The 15,442-nt window shown below is 36.1% G+C and overlaps 1 protein-coding gene across 1 annotated transcript in view; it reads left to right on the forward strand.

Annotated features, from left to right (window-relative positions):
* The first annotated feature begins 1,433 nt into the window (after positions 1–1,433).
* Positions 1,434–15,442, forward strand: part of LOC102099290 (atrial natriuretic peptide receptor 2-like) — a 36,604-nt gene continuing 22,595 nt past the window's right edge. Inside the window, exons 1-8 of the mRNA XM_088054621.1 lie at positions 1,434–1,487; positions 2,508–2,604; positions 5,382–5,518; positions 7,948–8,076; positions 10,073–10,177; positions 10,752–10,854; positions 12,425–12,570; positions 15,163–15,235. Coding sequence (XP_087910747.1) covers positions 1,434–1,487; positions 2,508–2,604; positions 5,382–5,518; positions 7,948–8,076; positions 10,073–10,177; positions 10,752–10,854; positions 12,425–12,570; positions 15,163–15,235 — 844 coding nt within the window. The remainder of the gene's footprint in view (positions 1,488–2,507; positions 2,605–5,381; positions 5,519–7,947; positions 8,077–10,072; positions 10,178–10,751; positions 10,855–12,424; positions 12,571–15,162; positions 15,236–15,442) is intronic.

Below are 15,442 nucleotides of genomic sequence, written 5' to 3' on the forward strand. Positions count from 1 at the left end.
ACAACTGTTAGCCATTCCTGTCTGTACATCTTTAATCCAAGATTCCCAAGTACATGTGGCCATTCTCCAGGAATTATGAATGAGGTGATAGACAAGTAGCTGTAAATATAATGTATGATATTTAAAGTCCTTGAATCATGATATCAATGTCATCTGAATATTTGTCAGTCCAATTAAAGAAAACAGGATCTGTCTGACAGTCTTTTGGCCTCTGAAGTATCTAACAAGTTATAATCCGTAACTTCCTTGTCACCAAATTCCTTATCAAGCAAAGATATCCTAAAACACAGGGCAAATAAAACCTCTCCAAGATGTTAATATAAGTGGGCTATTTCAAGTAGATAATTACACAAAAAAAAAAAAAAAGGGGGGGGGAGTAAAAAAAAGTGGCATACTGAAATTCTCTAAAGGAGTTCCACAAAGTGAAACCTATTATTTGGGTGAAATCGTCATGGTGAAGCACAGGAAGACAAAACACATGTGAGGTTTAGCATCTCATAACAAACATACAATTTTAACCTAAAACATATTAGTTTATACAAACAGATCTTTAATCAATGAAGCCAAACAGATATTTTCATTAATTTAAAGCTTTTTCAGGATTATTTTGGCACACATTGCAGTTTTTTTCATGCCATTTTGGTGCAAGATATAGTGAAGTTCAAGCAGTTTGATTAAGATCCTTAATATCAGATTGGGCTGAGAGACAGAACTCAAGAGGCAGCATAGAGAAATATTCAGGAGAGCTGAACCACAACTAAAAACTTGTATTGGCAGGGCTTCAGGAAACAGATATTAATGGACACATCTATGTCTTTGTTGTACCAGCGTGGCTACACAGAAACCAATTTCACCTATATATGTAGAAGGACACTTGGATAGAAGTTGTCCTACACCTTCAGGGACTGAGAAATTGAAATCACGATGTCTCATACAATTCAGGTTGGAAGGAAGCTCAGGAAGCTGGTCAGCTGTTCAGCCTTACCATACATCTTATATTGGTAGCCTTTGCTTTTCTTGGTGTTTATACACTTCTCCTTCTTCGGGCTCAGGTGTGTCTCTGTGTTTATGTCCACAGCATCAGTTCATCTTCCTAAGGGTCGGATGCTGCTCATGTTTGACAAGGCACTACAAGAAAATCCCCCCAGTTGTTCTTCTAGTTTTAAGCAGTAAGTAAGGGGAACAAATTTCAGGAGGGTGGGTCTACCCCTACAGCAAGTGGTGACTTTTCAAAGGGTTTCAGCAGAGGTGCAGAGGGGTATTTCCACCCTAGAAGAAGAGGGAAAAAGGAGGCAGAACAGCTGCAGCAGCTGGAGTTGCCAGGATCAGCTTGCCTAGCAACCCCCTTCTTAGGCAAGGGCATCTAATTCAGAAGCAACAGCAACATCAGAAGCAGCCCTAACACTTGGTGAGCTGGGTGCACGTTAGGGAGCATGGGAGCTGTCAAATCACCAGCTGTAGAGCTCCGAAGCCTCCTCAGTTTTTTGGTAGGTCTACCTAGATCTGCTTATCAGAACATATTCCTCTGATCTGTGCATACAGAAAGAACTGTATATGGCTTATTACAGTGAAACAGCTATTTGTATTGGGAAGTTGTTGATTTTATTTTAGTAATGTAGAAACCAAGAGCAGTGGAAAAATCAGTATCAATATCAGTATCTTGGAAAAATCAGTTGTATCATTCTATCTTGTTCCATTCACGTTGTGTTGTGATAAGCAATTGCATGATACAGTAGATGATTATGCTTTAATAATATATAGAAAAACAATAGCAGATTGTATGAGTAGAAACTATTACATTTTTCTAGAAAAGAGAATAAGTCCAGAGTACTTTATCATAGAGTATTCTGATCTGTTCATGTACACCCTAAAGTGTATTTTTTAGTACATGGCTAATATGATCTGCTATAATGTATTATATATACATATATAGTGTATATTACTTTTGCAGTTCAATCTGTGTGCTATTGTCATGCTGTATTCTACCTACAACAGGCATATGCAATCTTTATTTTATGTGTCATTGTGTATATTAACATTTATATGGTTAAAATTTGTATTGTGTTATTAAAAGTATAACAAAAAATTACTGGTTAAAAGATTTTAGGTATAAAAGATTAAAAGAAACTGAGCCTTTTGGAGTGGGGGGAGTGCCATTTTAAAAGCAAACAAAAAAACCTCTAAATAAATTGTCTCTCTGCATATGGTCCTAGAACCACCTGCTCTTTGTAAAGAACCATTTTGGAAGGGAAAGGTTAGTTAAGTCCCCTATCTGTTTCATGCCAGTTTCTGGACAGATCAAAATAACATACTGGTTGTATTTGTATGGAATTATCTTTCTTTTTTTTTTCTTTGTCTGGAAGTTGGAGAGGTCAAAACATGCCAGCCTATGTTTCTGCATTTTGTTCAATTTCTCTAGAAGGATTATAAACCTAGAAGATAGAGCTCATCCTTTCCCTCTTCTCATGCTGCCTTTTATTGACTTTATTATTTTTTTTTTCTGGCAGGTGATATTAGTGGAGGGGTGGCATGATTTAGATAACAAAGACTATGACTGTTGGCCCCTGGAAAAGCCAGATGAGTACAACATGCTGGACTGCGGAGGTGAGTGAGTCAAAAAGAAAGATGGTTTCTTACTTGGGAAATGACTGAAACCCCAAAATTGAAGTATTCATAATAATAGTTTACTCGTGATGTATATTATCCATGGTGAAATGCATCTAAATTAGTGAAATCAGAGAAATAAGTGAAAGAAAACAACTAAAAGGTATTTCAGAGCAATTATTTGTCCAGTATACCTTTGTTTCAATAGAAAAAGTATTTTTCTGCTGGATGCATTTGCCCAGAGAGAAACTGAAAACATTTTCCTTCTCATTAGAAAACCAAATGGAACGTAATCCAAACAGAAGTGTACTGTGCTTAATCAGTAAGCCAGTAAGCAAAATCACTGATTCTACCTATCATGCTTTTCCATTTTTCTCAAAACTGTTCCATGAGTACCTAAAACATCCTCAGACCTTTAACCACTTACTTCTGCCAGTATAAAAACTTAATTTACATGATGAGATAACAACAAAAAAGATAATAACTTTTTATGTTGATAATTTTTGAGATGAAAAAGTAATTAAGGAGCAACTGATATGTGGAAAACTCAGTGCAAATTTCTTGTACTCTAGTAGTTATAAAGCAGTAGAACAGTCCCAGAAAGGTTTTGGCTTCTCCCTTCTTGGGGATTTTCAAAACCTGACTAGACAAAGGCTAGAGAAACATCCTTGAGACGACCCTGCCTTGAGCAACACAGGCTTGGACTGAATGATTTCTGTAGGTGCCTTCCAAATTCAACACTTCTGTGATATTGTGACTCTGTAACAAATAAATAACTGATGTAAAGGAACACTTTGTTTGTGTTGAAAAAGGTAAGACTGGAGACAAGTGTTCAATAGAGTTTTTAGGAAAAAAAAACAAGAACACTTCAGATGGTGGTTCTAATAAAACAGTTCAGGAAATATACTGCTGTGTCACACTCCTAGCTCTATGTTATAGTTAAACATTCTCCAATTAATTCTGTTGGAACAATGAAGTTCAAAGACTTTCTAGATAATTTCAACTAAGACTTTTATCCCTGTATGAATTTACTATTGGTTTAACATTTAAACAGCTATTTATCACTACAGATGCCTTGTTTAAAGCTATTTTTACTAAGTACAAGGGAAAATAATGTGATTAGGTTGCTTAATTAATGCATACCCATTACAGTCAGTTTTAGAATGAACTTCAAGCTCTATCCTGCCTTTCTTTGTAGGTTTTCTTTGCCATTTTCTGGGCATTGCTAGAAACAAAGCAAAACGCATATACTGAAGCCTCATTGCTGTGAAATTAACAAAAGATCTTCAAAGATTTTATATGTGGGAGTAACTTTCATTGAAAAGAAGAGTTTAGTTTACCTTTGTGACACCTTTATAAGGAAGTAGAAAGTAATTTTACTGAAATTTGTGCTGACCTTTTGTCTTCATTCTCATGTATTCTTTGAAGCTCAGCTCTCTTACCTTTTAGTAGAAATCACACTAGCATTTTTTAAAAAATCTTTGTATTATAGTTTTTCACTTAATGTTGTCAATTAAAACAAATTTTTGCTTTTCAAGGGAGATTGGAAATAAAGAGGTTATTTTACAATTTGCCTAACTAAATCTGATAGTAAATTAGGGGGAAAATAGTGGTTTCAGTACTGTGCAAGCGAGGAACATACTTGTTAAAACCGGTATGAGTAACAGAAGTGGTCATAACTGAACAACAACAAAAACTCTTGTATTTTTGTGAGATCTCTTGTAAGGCAGGTTTACCAGTCCTCTGCAGAAGGAGTTTAATACTTCCTGACAAACTGAGTTGTATTATGTAAGTAATTTGATGTGGTGAAAATTAAAACCTTCATCCAACAATAGACAAAAAGGTAGGTGAGTGCAGTGGGAAGATTTTGAGGGGGTTAAGTTTATAGATTTAAACTTCTTCCAACTTTTATCTCACTTCATTCTCAGGCCCAGAGGAGGTAATATGGAATCCCAGGGACAAGAGATATGATGGGGATAATTCATCTTTCCCAGTTTAAATTGTGAAAATGGAACATGAGAGATGTCTGATAGCACTCTTTTCACTGTCCTCTGTTCTAGGAGCCATATGGTTCTATCACATGAGAATGCATTCTTAAATATGTAACTATTAATATATATATATAATTTATGTTTCAAGAGTTTAAGGGTTTTGGCTGAATTTTGGGTGTGGTAGAGTTATCTGTTCCTCTTCCATAACAAGGTGTGTCTCAGTGAAAGCAGCTGAGAATTAAGTGCAAAACTGCCGGATCAAAAGAGGAAAGCAAATATGCCAGAATAGGCAGCAATGCCATATCCTGGAAACAAAGTTAGTTTACATAAGATGAGCAGATTTTTCATTGCATTTCTCCAACTGTTTGCTCTTTTCTGAGTGTCAGAATTCTTCAATTAATGTGCATTTGTGTTTACCAATACAGCCACTAAAATACATGACTCTTTTTAGCTCATAAAAAGTATACTTGAAGAATACTCAGAGGGTTACTCAGAGGGTTGTCATGCACTGGAACAGGCTGCCTGGAAAAGCTGAGGATGCCCTATCCCTGAAAATGTTCAAGGCCAGGTTTGATGGGGCTTTGGGCAATCTGGTCCGTTGGAAGGTATCCCAACCTATGGCAGTGGAGGAGGAACTAGATGATCTTTAATGTGCCTTCCAACCCAAACCCCTCTATGATCCTATGAATAGATGAAAATTACTATAGAGAAACTTTTACATTTGTATGTATCTGTTAAGTAAAAAAGAATAGCAAATATTCTGACCCATGACTGCATTGTTTCTAGGACTGGAGATGACATGGGTGCAAAGGCCTCCAGAAAAGGCTGTGAGTGGGGAATCCTTCAACGTGACCTATGCAGTCTTTGCTTCAGACAGTTTTTATCAATATGCTGTGCAAAATGGAATCCTTTCCCACAGGTATTACTTTTTATATAAATGCTGTCATGATCATGAGTATATGAGAATTTTGTGTGTACATATTCAGTGATATAATTGGAACAGCCACTCTGGGGCTCTTCATTATTCTTTCCATCTTTTGAGATCTCTTATAGCCCTCTTTGCCCTGCTATTTTTCCCTTTGCTCTCAGACCAGCCATCATGACATGTTTGCCTGCTAGGTCAGAGACAAGGAACAGCACTACTGTCACAGTGCAATTCTGAACATCACTTCTTGCCTTCTCTGCACGTTTATACAATTGTCTATACAATTTATAGCTGAAGTTTAAGCATGAGTCACAGGCTCTCTGTATCCTATACTTCAATCATAAGTATGATTCAAGTACAAAACATGGATGTGAAAAAGAGCTAGTCCAGCCCTGAATCCATTTAATTCAGTGGGCAAACTTTCTTGATTTCTGTGAGATTAAAATCACTCCAAAAGCTTATATGTCAGCTCACATGCTCTGTTGGTGACTATGGACATCAGCAGTTAGAGAGTATGTAGGGGTGCAAGTCCAGATCTACAGACCTGGATCTGTAAATCCAGGGGTAATACACTCTGATTTCACACTTTTGTCTGTAAGTAGCAGTTCTCCATCCCTATCTAGGAACAGCTAGGACAGAGGAGCCTCACTTTCCATGCTGTTGTGTAAGAGATGTTTATGGAACATTTTTCTCTGCCTGAGAATCGTTCAAATTATAAAAGCTGTTATCCAGAGTTATTTTATTTCATATTGAAAGATGATCCATAATCAATTTGCAACCACAAAAATTTGAATTTTTTTTTTGTCATCTATGTAGTATGTTTAAAAACTATTTAAAATTTGTTTATCACATTTTTCTGAAATTTATGGCTACTAATAGTTCTGGGAACTTAACCTTGAGGCAGGTTTTTCCAGTGCTTGGTATGAATCTGATTTTGCTAGTCTTCCCTGGGAGACCCACTCACTCAAATCAGTAAGGAATTTGGAAAAGTCTGCTTTCTGTATACTTATACATACCTTGAACATGGAGACAAATGGCAGATATTTTTAAAGAGAGATAAATCTATGCTGCAGTTTTTCAAAGGAATCAAATTTGCACCTCCTTTTGACTAGAGGGTTATCTGTTTGACACTAAAGGTTATAGTGGCTGACCCAAATATACCTGAGTCTGGAAAGTCAGTGTATGGGCATCAGTGTAATTGGGTGAAGCCATGGTGAAGATATTGAATGAAAAATATGTAATACCACATAAATTTTGAAAAGGAGCCCTAAAGAAAAGTACATGATGGAATTAGACACCAACTTAAGTATTTTTCTTAATTTCCAGCATGAACTCAAAGGCTAATAAATTTTAATATTTTATCTGTTTAGATGTTTTGGAGATTGACATGTTTGCTTGTCTCATATTTCATATGTGTCTATGCTCTTATAAATCTTGCCATGAGTACAATCTATGTTAACCTATTCCTTTGTGGTTTTGTTTATTTGTCATAATAAACACAGTTTTCTCATAAAAAACCAAAGCCTACTGTCTTAGACCCACTCATTATTGGCTAATTCTTCTTTCATTAAGAACAAGTCAAAATATAAATCCTGTGTTCTAGAATTGTTTTATAAAGATCCAACACAAGTACATAACATTTCAGCTGAACTGCAATTGATTCTGGCTGTATCTGAGTAAATCATGTTTGCAGAAAACAATTTTATCTTACAGCCAAATTTATTAGGGTGATAATAAATCAAATAAAATTATCTAAATTACCCTGAAAGTGTAACTGAGGAAACAGTGTTGCATCACACATTTCGAGATGAATACATTCATCTTTCAGGAATAAGTTTTCAAAAGTTGTTTTGCAGAACAGTCTGTTCAAAAAGTTGATTCTAAATTTGTGGATTGGAGAATTATATCTGATGTTTTCATCCATTTTACTTATTTTCCTTGGCAATTTAGATTGTGGAGAAAAGACTGGAGCTAAATGGTCTGTATGAATTGCATTCATAGATGAAGGTTTATGACTGAAAACATTGAGACAGGAAGTAGCCAGGGACATCTGTATCTGAGAGTGGAAGTAGAATAACAGTGTCTTTATCTGTGCCAGATGAAGTAGTGCCAAGTAATCCCATCTGGTCATGAAGTCAGGCTGGAAAGAGAAGTGGAGGTTGGTCCCTGCTTGCAGCACAGTATCTCCTAGAAGTCTCTAGTGCGTGGCACTAGGGAGAGGTCCAGCTGACAATAATCTTCAGTGCTCCAAGAGCATTTGAACCAGAAGACAAATGAAAGGAAGAAACAGTTAAACAGTGTTTACTTCACCCCATACGTTTTTGCTGATAATTTCTCTGTGCAGGATAAAGAACAAGCTCTCATGTGTTTGTTGCAATTTTTGTGAATGAGGAATGGATGTTAAAGTTTTTCTCTCTCTCCTGCTTGGTTAGCAATGCTACTGCTGCAAAGGAATTCTGTGAGGAGCATGAATGTCCTGCCAGATGGAAAGATGCAAATGGGGATAACTGCTGTATCTACCATGCCAATATTCACTCCTGTCCTATGGCCTTCATGGTTAGTGTGATGGTGCAGCATCATGTGCTCTGTTCATGCTACTGGACGAGGCATCATTGTAATTCGCTGGTTCAAGTTCATAAAGTATTTCTGTGATTCCAATTAGACCAAACTTATATAGTTCATTATATGTTCACAAATTGTGGTTCACTAGAATCATGGTGGCAATGTCTGTCAGTTTTAGATTTTTTTTTTTTTTTTTTTTTTTTTTTTTTGCACTGGATGCTGGGGTTGGAAGGCAGTATTCAGAATCTCTCATTAGTGGGACCAGTTTCATCCATCTGAGTTTACCTGAATTGGACCACTTTGCAGCCAACAGAGAAAGAAAAATAGATCACTGCATTCTAAAACAAGCAGGGAAAATTGTTAGTCGGAGGTATTCCAGTCTCTCTGTTTTATAGAGAGACTGAATAATTTGCTTGGATTACTGGAGTTGAGGGGAGTGAGTATCACCAGCTGGGACTTGAACTTGAACTGAAGCCTATATACCCATGTCCTGAGATGGAATGATTTTTCTTCATTGTGTCAGAGCAAAAAAAGGGAATCCAAATACAGGATAACAGACTTTGTTCCTGCAGTGAAGGCAAGATCCATTCTTAGCCTGACTGCTTGGCCTGTCCCTCTTTGAATGACTCCTTAAAGTTCTCATTCTAAAAATACTGTTTGGAACATTTTTTTTTTGGTATCTGTGAGGCAAGCCTTACCCTGCATAAGAACTTTCATGCAGCTGCCCAGTTTTTCTACTTTCACATTCTTGGTGACCAAAGGTGGTGTAACAGGAAGCCTAGCCTACCACTCGTATTGCAGCTGTTTCATATACCCTTCTGTGTGAAGGTCTAATGACTCCACAACAGCTCTAACTTGCTTCTTGGCAATCTGTTCTTAAGGGCTTGTTTATTAATAATTCCCTGAAGGCCTTAGCTGGCACCAGGGCTTTGGTTTAAAAGAGGAATCCCTGATGGCACCACTACATCAAAATTTTTGTCTAGAACCATAGTAAAAAACTTCTAACATCCCCCTGCTGTGGTGACCTCTTATTATTTCTATTTTCATGATTAGTTCTGCTTGAAATTATGGTGTGGAAATGGCAAAAGCATGTTCACCAGCATGCATCATTTGATTTTTTCATAATACTCTAAATGTTAGAGTTTCTGCTTAAAGGAACTGAACTTTTGACTGTCATACAGTTGAATATCACTGCATAATATTGACCATACACTTCAAAGTAAATTTTTTCCATTGTTTGAGAGGAATTTGGGTTTTCATTGGTTTTTTGGGGCTTTTTCAGCATCATGTGTTCGAAAACATTTTATTTTGGTTGATTTGCTCCATTTCTTTTGACTTGGTCTGTTACTTACTCTCCTTTGAAAGAACTGTCTGAAGAACTATGCGGAGTTAGAAGATAGGCTTAATCCTTTTAGGTAAACAAAAAACTATAAGATCTTTGGACAGCCAAAATTAATCCTCTGTGTTTGCTGTTGTAGGAGGTTTATTGAGAAATGCTCTGCAAACAAGCCCTGATGCAGTGCCTCCCTTCCTCATTAAAGAAAAGAGAAAAAAATCTGCTGTATCAACCACTTGATACAGCAGCTTTTGTAGTCAACAACTACAACTGAAGTACAGTTGTACTGGACTTCAGTACAACCCCTTGAGAAAAATATTAAAAGTAAAATATGATTCTGGTTCTGGTTCTAGCGCAGCAAATCCAAAAAAGTGAACCAGCTTCATAAGATCACTCATTCTACGAGTACACTACAGAGGCTCATGCTTTAAGAAATAACAATGTATGTGAGAACTGCATATAGTAACAATTACTTCTCTGTTATTTTGTCACAGAACAGTGTTGCTTGTGCATTGGCAATTTGATAGCTTTGGTTATGAAATAGAACTTTATTTACTGTTAGAGAACATAAATAATTTTGAGAAAGTAAAAGAGGAGGAGCTAGGACTTTAATTGTGTTCTGGTATACTGACATGACCAATATGTCTACTAAAGGCTAAAGGAGGAATATGCGGTCCATGGATCCCAGATGATGGTCAGATATTTACTCACACTTTGTCTACTGCTGGCAAAATGAGCCAGAGAAACTGGACTGCCAAGGTAAAGTCTATTTATTGCATATAGGATTTGCTGATTTGCTCTTTTTTGGAGCTTACTTGCTAGTAATTTAATGAAGTTCATTAACATGTTTCTCATTTAATTTATGTGTATGTATTATTATAAGTTATGCATATAGCTGAGTACTATCAATTCCCAACTGACTTGATTTGGATGTATCACCCTTACACCTTAGGTGGTAATGGAAGGAGTGGGGATGGGAGGAAAATGAATAGCATAATCTGTCCATTTGAGGTCCACATTAACAATACATTTCACTCCTGACTGGACTTTGATGCAGGTTCGTATGACCATTAGAGAGCTTCTACCTAAAGAAATAGCAGGAAAGCCTACATGGCAGGATGCACAGGGCTGATAGCCCTAACTGGTGAGAAGAAGACACACCAGGAAGGGAATCAGACCAGTCTTTCTCACAAGAGCTGTCTCTCCTGATTTGATTTGAAAAAAACACACAAATTCTTCTGAAGGATACCACAGTCAGTCAGTTCTTGTTATAAAAGCCTAGTGTATGCAAGTGAAGTTTTGATGCTTTCTGTTTTGTTCACTTATTTTGCAGGTTGTTCTAGTTCATGTGGGTGTGACTTCTCTCATTGCACACATCAGAGTCGGGAGAATCCAAGCTGCTCTGGAAGCAAAAACCACAGTCCTTCCTGCAGTAGGTATGATGTAAAATGAAAATGTGAGTTAATTGCTTATTGACTGCAGATCTCAGTGCTTTCTTCATTTGTGCATAGTTAACAAGAGCAAAAGCAACTCCTACCCCAGCCCACCTTTAAAAATATGCAAATGTCTTCCTGAAATTCTTCTTCACATAACACTGAAGTCTGAAAAAGTGTTTGAGCTTCTAACAGTTGTATTATTGTAGAACAATAGAAGGCCACTCTTGTCAAATAAGTAAAGTCAAGTACCATGACCAATGGCTTTAGGTACTACAAGGCTTGTCTGCAGTTCATGGGAATGTGAGAATATTCTTCCAGCTAGTGTTCTGAGGATCTGGACACTTTTCCTCTGAAGGGAAGCAGACTAGTCTTAAACATATTGGAAAGGTAGAAATCCATATTGATTCCCGTGTTCACACTGAAAATTGCTCCCAAGGGCATTAGTCTTTCATTCTCTTGAGTATAAGAGTATAGGAGGAAAGCACAAAAAACTGTAGCAATTCTCTTAGTGATGTAAAATTTTAAAAGTGGACTTGTTTAATAAATTAAATACACAACCTGAAGAAAGTTATTGAATAAAACAAAAGTAGCATCACAATACTCTTGTTAGCTACTCTTCTGGAAGTGTGAGACTATATTTCCTAATGTTGCGGGAAAAAAAGAAAAAAAAAACCACAAAGCAACTCCAGTGTGAATAGAAGTATTTATCTATAGAATTTTCTACTCATTTCAAAACAACTGCAGCTGAATTTTCCAGGAAGTTTACAATATATTTGAGATGAAAATTTAAAAATGCAGCTCTACCCCTGAGGCAGAAAGTGACTTTTGTTATTATCTTCGTATTATACTGGAATTAATGAGGCTGAAACAGAATTATTACTGAGCAGTGGAATTTTTTTTTTAGTTTTTTTTTATTAAAAAAATTACATAATGACAGAATAATACCTTCAGCTCACTTCTCAAGTCTGAAGTACAGTGTGATATTAGTTTAGTCACAGAGGTAAAATTGACCATTCAAGGCATGGGAGAAGGACTTTTGTTATTTAAGAGTTTTGTTTTAAATTACATCTAATATTGCTGATGGTTTATATAAGACCTTGGAGTAAAGTAAAGAAAATACTTGAAGTGTGTGTTGCAAGATTTCTTTCTGCAGTCCCTTGTATCTTCTATTGCTTCTGAGGAAATGTCCCTGGCTTCTGGGGATCACAAGTGCTGAATTAAATACAAAGAATGCAAAAGAAAATGCCAGCCTTGAAGAACTTTGAGTTTCAGAAAAAAAAAATATGGATAATGAGAAACACAATAGTGATGAAGTGATTTATACACAAAACATATCAAAAGCTTAGATGTAATTAACATTTAACCTGATCAAAGAAAACCTGTACTACTTCAGAAATTCACATTGTTCTTTAAGTTGCTGGGATGGCATCTCTGAATTCTTCAAAATTTATTCTCTCTGGGACTCTGAGGTTTCACAGGTCAAGAACCACATGATTAAATCTGAATACAATCTTGTGGATGGATGAAACTGCCTTAAAATTTTCTGATACGTGTTTTGTTTTCTAATCAGTCTGTGGAGATGGCTTTTGTGAGGAAGAAGAAGACTGCTCCATCTGTCCAGCAGACTGTGGGGAATGCCCTCTTTCTGTTGATGTTAGGATAGCAATTGCCTTACCAATATGTTTAGTCTCCACTGGTTTCATTTTGACAGTCATGGTAAGTACCTGTTCTCTACTCTTTTATTTCTTTTCCCTTCCATGATTTTATTAGACAGAGTGGAGGTCTCTCTTAGTAGAGGGATGTATTTTCTTCTGCCTCCAGCACCGGTGTTCATGGAAAAAAGCAGAAAGAAGGGAAACAACTTTCGAAGCTTCCTTATGAGGGAAGTCACGTTATATTAGGAATTTTCGTCCTGTAAGAGAGAAGATTGAGATGGAATGTAACATGGGGATGGGTAGATAATGGTAAAGAAAAGAAAGATTTTCCACAACATGGGGTGTAGGGAATGCCAACAAAGTAAGAGTACTTTTCACTCGCAATAAAACTCTGTTATGAAATAAACCATTTCAAAACTTTATGAAGGCCAGAATTATAAAAGATTTCAAAAACAAATTAGGTAAATTCATTAAGGGATTAGGTCCACAAGAGGCCATTAAATCTCAGAGTCCAAATAGAATTTTAAAAGCAAAGCATTAAAGTTGCGATATTCTCAAAAGAATCATGGGGAGGGGATAATTTTTTTTTCTGTTTTGGCTAGTTGATTTTTTTTAATAGGTTCATTCTTTTAGTGTAACAACCAGCTTGGTTTAATTCAAAGTGATTAATTTTTCATAATAGTTATCAATTATTATAGCCAACTTATGATGGAAAAAACAAAAAGCAAATGAGGAGAGAGGAGTATATCAATACTGGAGAAGTAGTTTTGGGTGTCTTTGAATGAAAATGCCTGTATAAAGAGAGAATGATATTATGACTTATTCCTTAAGAGTGCTTCTGGGAAAGAGGATCTACATTCCTTATGTGTCTGCATCTTGAAAAAAATGCATTTGTGAGTTTCAAAACAGAGGTTTAGCAGGTGAATATGGTAGTTGTAGAGTCATTGTATTGTCTATGTTCATAATGGGTAATTTATTTAGATCTTGGCCTCTATAAAATCCCATAGAACTATAGGCTCTTGTGTCCTCAGGGATCCCTTCTCTTTCCATCTTATGCTGCAGTTGCAGTGAGGATCTGAGGAAGGCAGCTGCATAGAGAGGGAATGAGTAGGAAAAAGCTGATTGTCCGTAAATTGAGGTTCTAAGGGAGGCCTGAATCCCATTATATTTGTCTGTCTTTCTGTGCCTCGCTGTGTGACTTCGTGAGTTTGGAACAGAAGCACTGTTGAAAGCTATCTGAACATTCATAATCCACAAGGAAGTTGTGACAATGAGTTTATAGAAACTGCCCAGTAAAACCGCATGATCTGATAGAAATATGCAGTTGGACAGATAAGTTCAGATAGGGTTTTTTTTTTTAGAAAAAGCAATGGAGATTCTTGGCCTTGCATATGTTTATTTAAAGTTCTTGTAGCAAAATTAATATATTATTTCTGCTGTTTTTCTGGAGATTTGGAGTAGTTTGGTTTTTTCCCTTCTTTCATTTCTGTAGACATGTTCCTGCTTTCTTCAATAGCAGCATCATGGGGTTTTTAAGTTTTATTGGTTTTACTGTAAGAAGATAGGAAAGATTATTTTATCTAGTTCAGGAATTGATATAATGTAAAAGGAACCATCAGGGAAACTAATGCCTTCTATAACACTTCAAGCAGTGGAAAGGATTCCACTACCAGTGCCAAAAGAAGCAAGCCTAGTATTCACTTCTTGCTAACGTGTCATTGTGCAGTCACACCTTTGCAAGATAAAATGTAGGCTTCTTTCCTCAGAAGCCCTTTGAAATAAGTGGGATGGCTTCATTTTGATTCATTGAGCTCTATATTTGTCATAATTTCAACCAATGTATCAACACAATCTCTATAACCTCTTCCTTGTCCATTATCTGGGCTTTTGTTACCTCTTTCAATGAATGCATCATACCTAATATTAAATTTCTCACTTTAGAAAATGGTATAACGATGGTAAAATGCTGCTTTGATTTCACATTTTGGCATTGACTGCAGTCATAACAACTGTATAATTTAATCTGTTGCTCATTTGAAAACATGTATTTACACTTTGTAAATGTTAGCTTTGTATGTCAGCTCTACTAAAAATCAGCTATTAGCTCAATGCCTTCTTTATAAAGTAGTCACAGAATCCCTGCCTAATATTCTTTATGATAGAGTATTTGACAAAATATGCCTAATTTGTAGGTCATGGGCTAATTCTATTCCAAGATATAAGTTACATTGCTTATTATCTTGGGATTGGGAAGAAGTGTGTTCTTGTCATGTACTTACATAACAAAGGGCATTTCCATGAGATGAGGTTATTTAAACTCCTCATCTGATCTCCAGGCTGAAATGTAAATGCATAAATGTTGATGAATGTTGACAATGATGGAGAGTTTGTAGACAATGCAAAATATGACATGTAATTAGTTCTGGAATATAGCCTGTACAGTTTTTAATACATTTATTAGATGCTGTTTTCTTCTAAGCCTGATATTAATACTTCTGGTTCTAATGTTACTGTAAAACATATGCTGGATGTTTACACTTCAGATTTAATTTGGATACTTCTACATTTTCATATTTTATAAAAATAATCTCTGATTCAATGCCTTCAAAGACAGGAGGGTTACATTGGGATTGATTTTTTTTTACTTTTGTAGTGGTTTCAATATCAGAAACAAAAGATGCTTTGGGATGAAAGCTGGATTATAGACTTCAGTTGCATCAAACAAGGTTAGTAACTTGTAATTTTGATACTGTAATCAGTTTTCTTATTAATTTTGAGAAATAATCCCAACTGTTCATATTTTAAGGGTCTTGCAAAAACTGAAGCCATTTTTGAAAGACATATCCAGTATTTCATCCCTGTAACCTCTGTGAGGTGCTCACTCATATTTTTGTTTATCAAACTTTTAGATCACAAACTTATTTTAAATAGTT

This window comes from Pseudopodoces humilis, chromosome 4 (assembly GCF_049639895.1).
Source record: "Pseudopodoces humilis isolate 2021_Gansu_Grassland_sample_001 chromosome 4, ASM4963989v1, whole genome shotgun sequence".
NCBI lineage: Eukaryota > Metazoa > Chordata > Aves > Passeriformes > Paridae > Pseudopodoces > Pseudopodoces humilis.